General features: G+C 46.1%; 1 protein-coding gene across 1 annotated transcript in view; it reads right to left on the bottom strand.

The window, feature by feature from the left end:
- Window positions 1-2749: 2749 nt before the first annotated feature.
- The window catches only part of IFT52 (intraflagellar transport 52), a 28537-nt gene continuing 16074 nt past the window's right edge, over window positions 2750-15212 (bottom strand). Inside the window, 6 exon segments of the mRNA XM_065922034.1 lie at window positions 2750-2989; window positions 2992-3004; window positions 4754-4899; window positions 7685-7793; window positions 8925-9012; window positions 13677-13831. Of these exon segments, the coding sequence (XP_065778106.1) occupies window positions 2964-2989; window positions 2992-3004; window positions 4754-4899; window positions 7685-7793; window positions 8925-9012; window positions 13677-13831 (537 nt within the window). The 3' untranslated portion in view covers window positions 2750-2963.

Here is a 15212-nt window from a genome sequence, read left to right as displayed (position 1 = left end):
CCATCAGATTTCTAGAATGTGTGACACCTAGTTTAATCTCTTCAAAAATTCAATGTGGGGGCAATCCTGATGGTCCAGTGCTTAAGACTGCACTTCCACTGGTTGGGGCAGTTCTGTATGCCGTGAGGCATGACCAAAAAAAAAAAAACAATGTCAGTTAAAAAAAAAAAGGGGAAAGAAAAAGGAACACGAGGTAGGGAGAGATTTCATGAGACTAGAGACAATGAAATCCAATATGTGACTGGATCCTAGCTTGAAAAGATATAAAACACATTTTGGGGGCAAATGGGAAACATCTGAATAAGTATTAAATACTAGATATGATAATGGCATACTGTAGTTACACAGTGATGTATATTAAGGGGTCAAGTGTTATAAAAGACTTAAATTTAATTTTAAATATTCAGCAAGGAAAATTATACACACATACATTTAGTATATATGGCAATATACTAACTTTTGAAAAGTAGGTTTATTGTACTTCTCTTTCCACTTTTCTGTATTTCAATTTTTTCATAAGAAGTTGGGGGAAAGCATACCTCATTGCCACAAGTCATCCATAGATGAAGGGGAAAAGCCAGTTCATGGCAAGACAGGCATTGCCCCTTCCAAGGAAACAAGAATTCCTGAGTCAGGAGTGTGATGGGAGAAGCTCCAGGTTAGCAAGTAGGCAGGTAGTCACTGCTCCTCTGCCCCTGTCTACAAGGCCCCTGTGTCTCCACTGGAAAGTGAATTTGGATTAGATCTAAAAAGTTCCTTCTAAAACTGTAGATATGAGCATATAGGTACAAAGAACAGAGTCGTGGTTACCAGAGAGGAAGGGACTGGGGGCAGGGGGGAAACACTAGGAAATAAAGAAGTAGGCGTGTACACATGAAACTTGCAAACCAAGGTTACCTCAAAAAATAATAAAATTGTAATTATCTATTGCTGCTTAACAAATCGCTCCAAATCAGTGGCTTCAACTGCTATTTTATTACGTTTATAGATTGTGTGGGTCAGGAATTCACAAAGGTCAGAGCAGGGGCAGTTTGCTCCATAGCATCTGGGACCTCAGCTAAGACAATTGGAAGGCGCGGGATGACTTCGTATCAGGGGCAGGAAGCATTTGGAGGCCTCTTCACTCACGAGTTTAGCAGGCAGTGCTTGTATAGGTTGGCTGTTGGCCAGAACATAACATCTATTCATGGCCTATCCACCTAGCCATCCACGTAACCTCAGACTTCTTGCATGGAGGCTTGTGACTGTAACGATGAGTATCCCAAGAGAACCAGGCAGAAGCTGTATAGCCTTTTATGACCTAGCCTCAGAAGTCAGTGTCACTTCCATGGTGCCACAATCAGAGGCACGGATCACAGACCTCACCTCTCAATGGCAGGAGCACCAGACCCAGAGTGTATAAGAGCACATGGGTTGGGAGGTAATTTTTGAGCACGTTTTTGGAATGTATTCCAAATATATTTCCACAACACTCTATGCCGTTCCATAGCTGCTTGTCCCCAGTGGGCCCTCGGATTCTGCCCTTTCATCAAAGTGGTCTCCCCCGTCCCCAGCATTCAATGAAGAAACCCTGCACTCAGGCTTGAGTGTGTGAGAAAATGGAAGCCTACAAACACAGCTTTAACATGAATAAATAAGTCTTTTGGAATTCAGGATGTGACTTGAGTCTTTCTTCCCAAGGTTTTAAATTTAAAAAAAAAAGTTCATTCCTTGACAGTGTATTCTGGCTTCAGTGATCAACTCCATGTGAAAAACTAAGGTATTAAGACTGGACATCTTTTTTAAGCCTCATTTAGGGACTTCTAGCTATTGACTGGTTATTACCACTTCCATGAATTGACATTGTCTCAGTTGGTTCTTATGCTCCAAACGAGTTCACCCTGTAGAATCCCTGTCTTCCATTAGCTTCACCACTGTTCCAGGCAATCAGGCTCAAGATGTTGTCAACCTGACCTTCCACACCCAGACCAAATCTATTTCAGAATGCCAGGTTTCTTACAATAGCATCTTAGGAACCTTTTTTTTTTTTCCTTCAAATATTTTGGCTGTACCACCACGGCATGTGGGATCTTAGCTTACTGACCAGGGATCAAACCTGTGCCCCCTGCATTGGAAGTGGAGTCTTAATCACTGAACTGCCAGGAAAGTCCCTACAACAGCATCTTAAATCCCTGCCCTTGTTATTTCCTCTTGGGGTTACATGACGCCCCCAAGGGCCTTCCTTCCATGCTTCCTACCTTTACAGAACCCACCAGTTAAGCTACTCCGATTGAACCACATCCCTTACATACATGGTGGATCTGCAATCTTTGTCTTTCAGGCTTTCCCTAAAGCTGGTTCCTAGTGTATCCAGTACATTGTGCACTTCCATATTGACTGTCACACTCAAGCAAGTACAATCTCTCCCATTGTTCTTGGGACAGATGATCACCTTTTGTCCTATATTCTAACCTAAAATGATAAAACTAGGTGGTTCAGGAGCTCAAAGGAGGGGGACAAACTGTGGGCTAAGACAACAGCCTCCAAATGGTTGAGCCTGTGGGCAGCTGGGAGGTGAAGGAGTGAGTGATCTATGTGAAGAAGATACCTACCAACTATTTTACCTTCCACCAGTGCCACCTGGGAGGCCTATTCATGGGCATAGTGGGGCAAATAGACTGTGGGTTAAGTTTTTTTTTATGCTTTTGATAAAAGAGAATCACATCTAAAACTGGAAAGGAAAGATTTCAATGAAAGACTGATGCATCAATTATCAAAATACAGATTCAAACATTTAATTTAAAAAACAGAACATATCTTACATAAGAAATGTTGTCCCTCTCTGGGCACTACAGAAGATGCACAGACCTTCCCACAGGTCAGAGAGGAAAAACTGTACAGACAGTTTTCATAAAAAACTGAGAGATAATTCAAAAAGTTTACAAAGAATCGGGAGGCAGAAGATGCTTCAAGAGGCTTGGTCCTCAGAAGTTGTTCTGGAATGCCGTGTGTCAATGTCATGTTCCTGGAGGAGGGAATAAGACAGAATGTTAGTATTTCAGTTCAAAACCTAAAATGTGAACTCTGTTGTTTTGGACTTTGATGAGTGATTCTAATTGGGACACATAGGTAATCTCTGGCTTTAAGGCTACATCCAACCCAAGGATCAAGTTTTCATGACCAGAATAGGGCTCTGACCACAACCCACCACCCACCATGATGAGTGCGGAGCAAACACAGTTGAAGGTACTGATGCAAACACTACAGCAGACTTCTTACCTTGGCCCCGGGGGCCTGACCCTGCCTCGTCAGCAGTGTAAGGACTGCTGGGCATTTACTTGGCCCCCTCTCCCGCATGTCAGTGCTGAGCAGGTTATCAACACCTTGCCTCGGAGGTGCCTTCCTGGCACTTAGCTGAAGAGCACCGTAAATGCCCATATATTCCTGCCTTGCCCACTGCATGGAGCTCAGACAGCAAGGACTGCGTTCACTGCCGTAACCCTGACACCCAGCACCATGCTAGCACACGAGGCCTACAGCATGAATACCCAGCAGTGCCAGTGCCCACCAGCGGTGGCTCAGATCCTAATTAGTCTTTCTCTTCAGCATCTAGAATCTGTGTGTGTGTATGTGTGTGAAAAATGGATTCTCTTCATACTGTTTTATAGCCCTTTCCCCCATCCCACTGCTGTATCATGAATGTCTTCCCAAGTGCTTGAACATCCTTCTAAACGTTCTTCATCTTATGTATGCACCCTAGGTACTTAACTAGTTCCCTACTGATGGCTTTCTTCTATGAAAACAATACTTTGCTGAGCATTCTGACTGGTAAATCGACATGTATTCAGGATTATATTATTTCTTTATTTTTATTTTTTGGCTGTGTGGTGTGGTACTTGGGATATTAGTTCCCTGACCAGAGATTGAACCTGTGCCCCCTGCAGTGGAAGTGTGGAGTCTTAACCACTGAACTGCCAGGGAAGTCCCAGGATTGTATTATTAAGACAAATTCTGAAGATTAAAATCGCTGGGTCAGAGGTATTCCATGTATTTCAGGGCTTCTGAATATCCTAAAAAATATCTCCATAAAAATGGAACCAGCTTATTCTCCAATCAGTAGTATATAAATGAATATCCATTTACCAGCAGTGGTTGGGCATTTAATTTGAGAAATCCTGTCCAAGGACAGACAAGATGAAGGCCTGGCATAATAAATTTTAAGTCCTCAGTCCAGGGCAAGATGATTTCTGTCCTCATATCCAGCTGCTCTGTCCTTGGCTAAGTTCTCTTCTGCCACACAGGCATCACTGCTGTTCCTCAAACGAGCCAAGCAGAGTCCAGGCTTAGGGACTCTGCACAGGTCTTCTCTCTGCCCAGGACACTCATCTCCCAGCTATCTCCATGGCCAGCCCCCGAACACCTGCAAGTCCTGGCTCCCATGCCAGCTCTGGAGTGTGTGTGGCCCACCCTGACCACCCCTGAATCTTGCCACATTCAGTACACTAATCCCTCTGCCCCTGCTCTGTTTTTATACCACGTTTCATCTCCTGGCATCCTGTGTGATTTAATACTTAAGATACTATGTTGATTGTTTACTGTCTGTCTCCTCCAGCTAGAATACACAGTCCATAAGGGCAGAAATCGTCACCTGTTTTGTCCACCTAGTAGACAGTGAAATACCGACAGAATGAATGAATGGCATATAACATGAGAAGTCCAGTATATGGATGATATCCCCACTTGACCACTTGAGTGGGCCTTCTGGGCTCTGTACCTGGTTCAACTTCTTGAACTCCACCACTTGGAAGAAGATGTGCTCAAGGATATGTTTGGCATCTTGCCGGTCCTTTGGGAGCTTATTGGTGACTCCGAGGATGTCGCCACACTTCCTGACATAGAATTCCAGGTCTTCTTCAGTACCTGAGCACAGTTGGGCTGGTTAGATTCATCCTTGATTCTGCCCTGCCCCAAGTACAGACTTACTGTGATCTGGATATCCCGGTAGGGTTCCTACATCTCTCAAGGTCACTCACCTCTCCCTTGGGTAATGTGACCAAAGGACTCAAACAGTGATGGACTGTAGACATCTCTAATGTGCTGTTTTTGTAAATTAGTAGGCCAGAAGCGTGACACTCCTAGATAGAATAAAGCAGCACTGGTTCTGGCTCACTATTCCCAGATCCGGCATTCCTACATTACAAAGAGGAGGAGCACCCAGCAGGAAATGAAATTACCATTCTCTGAATGCCACAGGGACCATTATGAGAAGGACATATGGATATTTTAAAGAGCATTTATTATAGCAATGTTATAGAAAAGGAATGAAAGAAAAAATCACCCATAATTCTCTGAAACAATTTCCAGCTCTATATCAAGAATGGATGGTCATTACTGCCCTTCTTACACTAGACTGTAACTTCTTTTTACCCTCTGACTTGCATTTTTTTTTTTTTTTTTTTTTTTTTAAAACAAGGAATAAAAGTATGTATTTATGAAAAGATGAAGATGAGGCATCTGACACAAACTAGGCGTCCAGCCCTGAGAAGCAACTTCTCATCAGGACGGGGGGCGCCAAGGGGACCCCCTGTGTGTACCGACCACCAGAGAGGCCAGGCGGGCTCACCCACCACCATGAGCCCGAGGAGGGGGTGTGGACCTGGGACTTGCTCAATCTCTGGCTTGGAGGCCCATAACCCCGCAGAGGCACCCAGGCCAGGCAGGCCGGAGTCACCGGGCCTGCCTGGCTCTGCTAGAACCAGGCCAGGACCTGGACCCGTCTGCAGAGCTCCAGCCGGCGGTCTGATCCTGTGCCCATCAGACAATATGCCGGGTTTTGCTCGGATCTCCAGAGAGGTCCACGGGCAGGAGCGTTCAGTCCCATGGCTGTGGGTGGTGTCCTGGACCCTCCTTGATCGGCCTGCTTCAGTCACCACGGTCCAGCCACGAGGCCCTGCCCAGCTCCCCAGCAGTGCTCCGTGAGCCCAGGGAGCCACTCCAGGCCTCTCTGACTCAGACTGCCCAGTGTCAACTTAAAAAAAAAAATCCAGATTTTTCGGCTTCAAAATCTGTGCACAGGACATGGGTTCAGCAGGTTTCGGACTGTCCCCTTGGCCCAGCCCCTGAAGTCCCCGTCATCCTCACTTGCTGCCTTGGACGACTTGACCTAGACCACCGTTCCCACTTCTTAGTCTGTTTATTTTTTGTTGTTGCTTTTTAAAAAATATTTATTCGGCTACATTGGGTCTTAGTTGTAGTGTGGGGGCTTAGCTGCTCCAAGGCATGTGGGATCTCAGTCTGACTTGCATTTTTAAAGTTATGGTAGAAATGATATCTCACTCTAATCCCCACCAATACTATCTAGGATAAATACTGCTATGTATGCCTGCATGTCTACATGTGTAAAAAAAAATCCCTACATGTGTAGGGATCAGACTACAATAGTTCTGTAAGTTGTCTTTATCATTTAATGGTGTAACATGGACATTCCATGTCAAAGCCTATGCTCATCTTTCAACAGTTTGTTTCATATTGTTTTTAAACCAGTCTTCCTACTGATAGGCTGTTAGACTGTTGTCAATTTTTTGAATGATACAATTAATAGCTCTATAGCTGTACCTTTTTGTTTTGCATTTCTACAAGAAATTCTGGAAGATAGACTGCTAGAATCAGAAATGCTGGGGCAAAGCATCTTATCCTTCACAGGTCTATTATTCCTACAGGGTAATTACTGGGTCTTACTAATATCTGATTGCGCAGCACCTACCACAATATCTGGAACGGAACAGAAATGCAATGTCTGACACTGAACTGTGTTCACTTTTGCATACTCCTCTCTCGTCTCTGAGCATATACAGATGTTTGCATAGTTGAGATCCGACCACAGGTACAATTTTCTATTTTGCTTTCTTCATTTAGGAATCTCCAGTTCACTCAGTGTTCCCCCCTGGGCTTTGTAAAGCTCTTTTATAATGACTACGTTTTATCCCACTGACTGAATACAACACAGTTTACTACCATTCCCCTGTGACTGAACACTAAGGCTATTCCCAACTGTATTTAAATAAATAATGTAGTAGTCTCATCTGTATACCTTAATTTGTCTCCCTAGGGTAGATTCCCAGGAGTGGGGTCACTGCCTCAGAATGGATGGTTGCTTTTATGTCTCTGAGCACACGTGTGCAGGCCCACGTGCTGTGCTGGGGGCAGGGCACGTCAGGAGCAGCCCTGGGCTGAGAGTCGGAAGCACCACCCCCTGAGCAGCTGTCAAGCCCGGGACCTTTCCTCACCCATGGGTCAGGGTGGGCACACTGGACTCTAGGGTCCCTTCCAGTCTGAAGTCTCTGTAATTCTCTTGGACCTAACTGAATCTTCTTATTCAAGTGCTCCTATGACCACTGGCCTAGATTTGCTATGTGGCAGCCAAGGTCAGGATTCATCCTGGGGTCACTCAACAGGTCAGAGATAAAGACTCACAGGAATTAAAGCTGAGATTCTGGCCTCCGCTTGGCACTGCCCTCTAACTCACTGAGCTAACTGGCTCTTACAGTCAACATCATTTACATGAAATAAGCAAAACTGTCATTTTATATACTCCCATTCCTATTTTCTTCTCCATAAACAAACTAAGCTTTCTCCCATGGCAAATCTCAGAAATTCACAATTTACTAAAACTCACAAAAGAAAACAAAAATTTGACCAAACTCACACTTATTGGTAATCTGAGCAAGCCGGGCCTTCTCAGAGGAGAACGTCTCATCTAAGTCAAATAGCTCCAGCGGAGGAGGTGGTAATTCCCTGAAAGTAGGAGGGAAAACCTAAAAGGCAATGAGGTCTTTTATGAAAGAGCATATCCAGAGCCGTAACTGACAGGAATGAGACAGAAGGAAAACAAGAGGATGAAACACCCAGCGCCCATCACCCCTCCGCCCTAACCCATGAGGCCATAGCAAGCAAGATGGCAGCACAGTGGAGGCAACCCAGCAGAACCAGCTCCAGCCACACCGCCGAACTGACCAAGCGGGGTCCCAGCGCCCATTAACTTGTTCAAGGACACAAAGCTTGGCGCTTCTCAGGCTTTTATTTGTGTTGAATTTTTTGTTTCTCATCTAATCATGACAGAAATTAGGGCAACGGATGTAGATTAATATAGAAAGTGCTGAACTTAAGAGCCAGAGTTCACAGGTATGAACCAGCAGTGTGCTGCTAAATGCTGAGCTATCACTTAAAACAAGAGGCATGATCTGTAGCATTTGTCATTTTCTGTTCTATAAACACCTCCACCATGGCCAATTTTCAAGCTACCAAGCTGTAGCCAGTTAACTGCATTGTAACATTCCAGAATATAGAAGGATAAAACAAATTTTTTAAATATTCACTTATTTATTTAGCTGCACTGGGTGTTAGTTGTCGGATCTTTATTTGCAGCATGTGGAATCTAGTTCCCTGACCAGGGATCAAACCTGGGCCCCCTGCATTGGGAGCGTGGAGTCTTAGCCACTAGACCACCAGGGAAAAGTTCAGCATAAGACAGTTCCAAAGGCAAGTGTAGCTCATGTTGAACTGGAATGTTGAAAAATAACCTGTAGACACATGGTTGGCCCCTGGCCTATGAGAACTGTGCTGTGAATCTGTGCCTGCTGCCTGGAAAGCTCAAAGCTTTCTAGCACAAAGCTCTTCCTCCTTTTCACCCAGGAATTCTCATATATGCCCTCAACACAACAGGATGGGAAATGTTTAGCAGCCAAAGAGGTCCACGCCCTTGATTCCTCAGTTGAGAACCACGTCAAATGGAAGTACCTGTAGAATACTAACAGGCTTGGTCTCTGCATATTTAGAGCCAGACACACGTGACCCCACGAGGAGGCCTGTTCCACGTGAGGCCAGCTGGCAAGGGAGGGGCAGACATTGAGGCTCTGCAGCCAGATGCTCCACGCACACCTACTCACTGCTGGCTGAAGGGCTGGCAGCGGCGTCTCAAACTGAGGCTGGATGAGCTGGAGAGGTTCGTGTTTCACGTTGAGCTGTTTATAAGCCCTGTGTAGAGAAGATAAAAATGTGGGAATCAAGATGAGACACCAAGGCAAAGCACATCTAATTGATCACACGGTGCTCTTCTCCACTGAATCAGGCAGTGTAGCATCTTGGCAAAAAAAATTAAAATCACACAAAATGCGCTGTTACATACAATGGAATGAGCCTTTCCGACATCTCCTCTATTGTAGTAGACAGTGTGACTTTATCGAGAATTAAAAGGGAAAGTTCTGTCAAGTTTCCTATCAGGCTTCTGAATAGGCTTCTAATTCTTACCCACCGGACACTGAATTCTGCAACTCACTGTGTTTCCTTATTTGTTTTCACCATTAAGAGACCGGAGTCAAACCTGAAGTCTGAATAGAGCCACAGGATATGCACTTCTGTGTGTCCATTCACTCCATAAACATTTACTGAACACCTGCTGTGTGCCAGTCAGTTTTATCCACCAGGAGTCCAGCAGCAGGGGACAAAAAAAGAGAGACCAAGGCAGGCCCTCAGGGGACTGACATTCTAGCGGAAGAGAGACACCCCATAAACAGAAGCTATGATGCCAGGGATTAATAAGCATTAGGAAGAAAAGCAGATCAGGAGGGAAGGACAGAGACAGGGCAGGGGTGGGAGTGCAGCTGGTCCGAGCTGCCCCCAGTGAAGGCAGGGCCGGCGTGCAGCCACCTCAGAGGTGTCCTGGGCAGAGGTCAGTAAGGAGAAGGGGGGACGGGGGTGCGACATTTTCAGAGAACACAGGGCAGCCAGTGAGGCTGCAAGTGCAAGGAGAGCAGGAGGAAGGGGTTTATGGAGTCACGTGCTGACCTTCCTCTGAGATCGTTTTTTTTTTTCACTGCACTTCCCCTTTCCCTCCCTTCTCTCGAACATTCAGTTGACCTTTTGCATCGTGTACAGGCTGCCAACTGCTGACCTCCTCTGGAAATGAGGCAAATTAAAATATACTCACCCAACTGAAACTGTAAGCTCATGTGTAGCCTTTCAAAATTCATCTAAACAAGCAAACGCCAACAAGTGTGGACAAAGTTCATGCCTGTTTCTCTGCACGGGTGCTTGCAGAAAGGACACCGATCTGTGACTGCAGAAAGGAGCTTAGCTGAGCTTACTGCTGTCACCTCCTCTACTAGTCCCGGGTGTTCGGGAAGCCTCTTTCCTAGCAGTGAGCAGAAGAGCCCCACAGAGAGAAGAGAAATAAGGATTCTCGAGCATCTACTGCATACCATGCACTGTGCCTGACCCTGGGTGAGGCACTGATTTCATTGAATCCTCAAAAACAATCCTGGGCAGTGGGTGTAATCTTACAGGAAGAGGACACAGAGGTACAGAGAAGAAGTAGCTTCCCAAGGTCACAAGATTAAGAGGCATGATTAGAACTCAGATATGGCCAATCCCTGCTAATCAGAAGCCCCATGACTCAGTCTACCCAGAAGGCAAAATGAAAGGCAGTTCTAAGATAAAAGTCCTACTATCCACACACAAAGAACCCTGCTGCTACCAGTCCTCGCCTTGGTCGTCCGAGCCATGACATTCTGTTTTCCGTCCCCAGACAGAGCTGACTACTAAAGCCCTGTATGACTAATAAAACAAGTTCTGCTAAGTCTTCCCTTTCTCCACTAAGCTCACCACCTGCCCAAATCTTCCTCCTACAAGGAGCCAACATGTACCGGATGGGGGTGTGTGGTTGGTGGAGAAGCTCATCTTAAAACCAAGCAAAACCTAATTCAGGAAGGTGATCAGGGACTGCCCTGGTGGTCCAGGGTCTGAGACTCCAAGCTCCCAGTGCAGGGGGCCCAGGTTCCATCCTGGTAACTGGACTAGATCCCACAGGCTGCAACTAAAGATCGTGTGTGCCACAACTAAGACCTGGTACCACCAAACACATTTTTAAAAAAGAGAAAGATGATCAATATGGGAAAAGGGGAAGAATAAATGCCATCACTATACACAAATCTGTGAAATGGGGCTGCTCCATATTCCAGAATACTCTGGCCTGACCTTTGGCATTGCATTTTCACTGCCCCCGTCTCACTCCCCACCCCAGCATGAACAGTGGGGGCAGGCAGGCCACGCCGTCGCTCATCTCACACCCCACAGGCATCAATAAAGACCAGAAGGACATCAAGAGATGAATGGATAAAGCAGCTGTGGTACATATATACAATGGAGTACAACTCAGCCACAGAAAGGAACATATTTTAATCCGTTCTAATGAGGTGGACGAAACTAGAGCCTATTATACAGAGTGAAGTAAGTCAGAAACAGAAATAGAAGTATCGTATACTGTCGCATATATATGGAATCTAAAGAGATGGCACTGATGAATTTATTTTCAGGGCAGCAATGGAGAAACAGACAAGAGTACAGACCTATGGACATGGTGGGAGGAGAGGAGGGAGAAGGGGAGATGTATGAACAGAGTAACATAGACATTTACATGACCATATGTAAAACAGACAGCCAATGGGAGTTTGCTCTATGACTCAGGGAACTCAAACAGGGGCTCTGTGACAGTCTAGAAGCATAGGAGGGGGAGGGAGATGGGAGGGAGAGGACATGGGTGTGCCTATGTCTGATTCTTGTTGATGTATGACAGAAAACCACAAAATTCTGCAAAGCAATCATCCTTCAATTAAAAAAAAAAGGGATAATCTAATAAAACAAGACCAGAAGGACAAATGAAGTCACCTCAGAGTAATACTTACAGTTAACATAAATATTTAACTAATGGAACTGTTACTCAAAAAGAGAAGCTGCATTCAAGTTGTTACGTGTGAATGAAAATACCTACGAGCTCCACAGAGAAACCGGAAACCAGGAATGCCTGCCCTCTGCTGCGGTGTGAAAGACAAACACGATGAAAAGAGCTGTCCAGGCCTCGGAAACACCCACCCCCCAACCCTGCAGACACTAAAACTGCAGACGGTTCCAGTGAACCCCTCATCCAACGCTGAGGAGTGGCTGTGATGGCCCAGCCCTCCCCGCATCAGGACAAAAGCAGCTCAAAACAGCAGAAGCCGGATGGACTGGAAGCAGCCACTGAAGCAGGATGATGAACTTTTCTTCTAGGAGAAGCCCTGACTGAGAAAGCAAACACGGGCACAAAACCAAGCAAGCAGAGAGCCAGATGTGCAGCCAGAATTTACGACCTGGCTGTCAGCTGCAGGCGGCGAGGGGCGCAGACACGCCCGGGCAGCTCTGGGAACGTTGGTGCGGGGTTCTGTTGCTGTTGCTGTTTTGGTTTTGGTCACACCGCATGGCCTGTGAGATTTTAGTTCCCTGACCAGGGACTGAACCTGTGCCCTCTGCAGTGGAAGTGCAGTCTTAACCACTGGATGACTGTTTTGCTTTCTGAGAAACAATCTAGTCTCCTAACAAATCCCCAGATAATTTCTTCCCAGGTTCAGCATTAAGACTGGCTGGATTCAAATTCAGGCCCCACTGAAAACTAGCCTCTTAGCTTCCCTGTGCCTCAGTGTCTCACACGTGCAACAAGGAGAATGAACCGCACTCTGATTTTACATGATAGAGCAACGTACACAGAAACCTTAACATGGTTCTTGTTAAAAGTCAAGGCTAAATGCAGTTCGGACAGCAACTAGGGATAACCTGCCTTGCCTGGACACACCCTGCCTTTGCTCATGGTGACCTTCCTGCAGAAGGCTCTCTTCCAGCACCCCCAACCCTCTCCTGAAATCCTCTCACCCTGTAAAGTGCAGCATCCAGTACAGGGCCAGGCAGACCCAGGTCACCAAAAAATGTTTTTGGAAATCATCAATGGCTGGCTCAAAGGGCCCCTCTTTCTTAAAGCCTTCCTGGCAACCCCAGTCAGAATGGACTTCTCTTGCCTCATTATGCCACAGCCTCTAGTTTTACATTTCATACTTTGCCTTAGATTTATGACCTTTCATCACAGCTTCTGTCCGTCCCCTCCATAAAACCCTACACTTTAGGTACAATGCTCAGCACAGTTGGAGCTCTAGGAGTACTTGGTGACCTTGTACATAAATACAGGGGACAGGACATTAAACAGTCATTGTAGCTGTGCGTTCAGCCTTTGGTTTATTATTAGAGATGTGTTAATAGATCCTGTGCCAGGCCCAAGATGCTCAAAAATGTTAGTCCCTGCCTCTGTCCTTAGGGATGCAACAGAGCAGGCAAAAAACCACAACAGAGCAGGCAATGACACTGAAGGTCACTTGGGCCTGGCTTGAAATTCCTGCTCCCAACGTGGAAGAATCCTTCCCCAAGAAACCTCAGACTCCTTGACCAAAAATAAGGCAGGTAACTCAGAGGACCACTGAAAGCATTAAATGGAGGCACAACACGGCGTGCTTACAGGTGACTAACCATCTTGATTTACTGAGTGGGTCCCTGGCGCGTGGGGCTCTCTGTGCTAAGACCAGGAAAGTCTCGGGCAAACCAGGCCAAGCTGGTTCCTCTAAATGTCTGATACAAAGCCTGGAACACAGCAGAGGCTGATAACTGCGGGCAGTTTCCTCTGCATCAAGTCCCGCCCCAATCCCCCGGTTGTCCTGGTCAACCTCATCACAGATCTGAGAACACGTTTTGTCCATCACACTTATTGTGACCCTATCTCCTGTCCCCAGACCCGTGTCTGCAGACTGAACACTCAGATTGGAGTGGAGAGCCGCGGTACTGACTTGATGACCTTCGGGAGGGAGGTGGTATCCAGCTGGTAAAGGGACAGGTCGAAGAGGCTGGTGAAGTCCCGCGGGTTCTCATCGCCCTCCTGGAGACACACTCGCAGCCGCTCGGACAGGGCGGCTGTGTCAGGCAGCATCATGTAGTCAGAAATCTGAAAGTGACAAGACGGTTCCTTTTAGCAGAGCAGGGGCTAGGATTTACTGTCTGGTCTCCAATGCCTCAGGTCTGAATCTGCAATATTTCTCTTCTCTTGCTAAGACATCTCACTGATTACACTGACAACCAAACCTTCAATATGCCAATTTCTGTGGAAAGAAGGACCAAGGTCACCTGAGTAAACCCCAGCGCTGGCGAAATCCATGGTGCAGGCTGGTGGCACACAGCTGGACACAGATGGAGAAATGCATAACCCCTGCTGATGGCCCTCCTTCTCCCTTTTGTGATCTTGAAGGCTCAGCCATCAACTCAATTCTCCAGTTCATTCCCTGTTCCCATTCTCCTAGGCAGTTCTGTCTGCCACTTAAACCGACTAAAATGATTTTCCCGTTCTTAATTTTAGTTGGTGACCTTATTTTCTAGTTCAGTGAGAAAACAGAAGCAACCATAAAAGAAAATCCACAAGCTCCCATTTCAAAGTCTGTCCTCTCTCCAGCCACCAGCATCCGGGCTGTATACTCTGCTTTCTCTCCTGTCCTATATATGAACCACGTGTGACCCCGGCACAGACAACCCCTTCCTGGACACTAGACCCTAATTCTTCTTGCCTAGCCGAGGACATGCCTGCAGCCCTGCTGAGAACCTTGAATGATGACACCTTGGTTACAGTAAAAGACCAGGAAATCCTATGTCCGCCAATAGGTATACCACAGTCAGTACACCGCAGTACAAACAATGGACAGTACAGCCTCCAAAAAACAATCAAAAGAAAGCTTTTTATGAACAATATGGGAAAATCTCCCAGACATGATATTTAAAAAGTGAGGTGCTAGGCAGTATATATACATACCATACATATAGCACCATCTGGGTAAAACAAGGGGGAAGGAGAGTATACACACACAAACACACACACGTTTGCTTATCTCTGTATAAACTATCTCTGGAATAACATATGAGAGACTGCTAAGACTGCTGTCACCGGGGAGCAGAACCAGGTGGCTGGGCAAAGGCAGGAGGGAGAGCCTTCAGTGTGCCTGGTCTTGAATTCCAAACGACGGGAAGACATCACCTAGCCAGGCGATACATTTAAGTTTAAATGAATGCATGCTGGCAGCCCGAAGTTTGTGTGTTCCTAATTTCCCTTTGAACTGCGTTTATCCTGGACTTCTAACAAGGCTAACTTGCTAACAGTTTTAAAAACTGATCTCTAAACTCACTCACAACAAACGGCTACACATTCTCCACCGCCAGTGCTTGGGGAGATGCAGCTGAGCTTGATGACAGTGAGACTCTGGTCAAACAGGTGCACTTTTTTCTACACCCCACGCATCCTTAAACTTTCATCCCCAATCCTTAAACTTTTTAGACCAGAA

This window comes from Muntiacus reevesi, chromosome 2, assembly GCF_963930625.1.
Source record: "Muntiacus reevesi chromosome 2, mMunRee1.1, whole genome shotgun sequence".
Lineage (NCBI taxonomy): Eukaryota > Metazoa > Chordata > Mammalia > Artiodactyla > Cervidae > Muntiacus > Muntiacus reevesi.
This window is presented reverse-complemented; position numbering and strand designations above follow the sequence as displayed.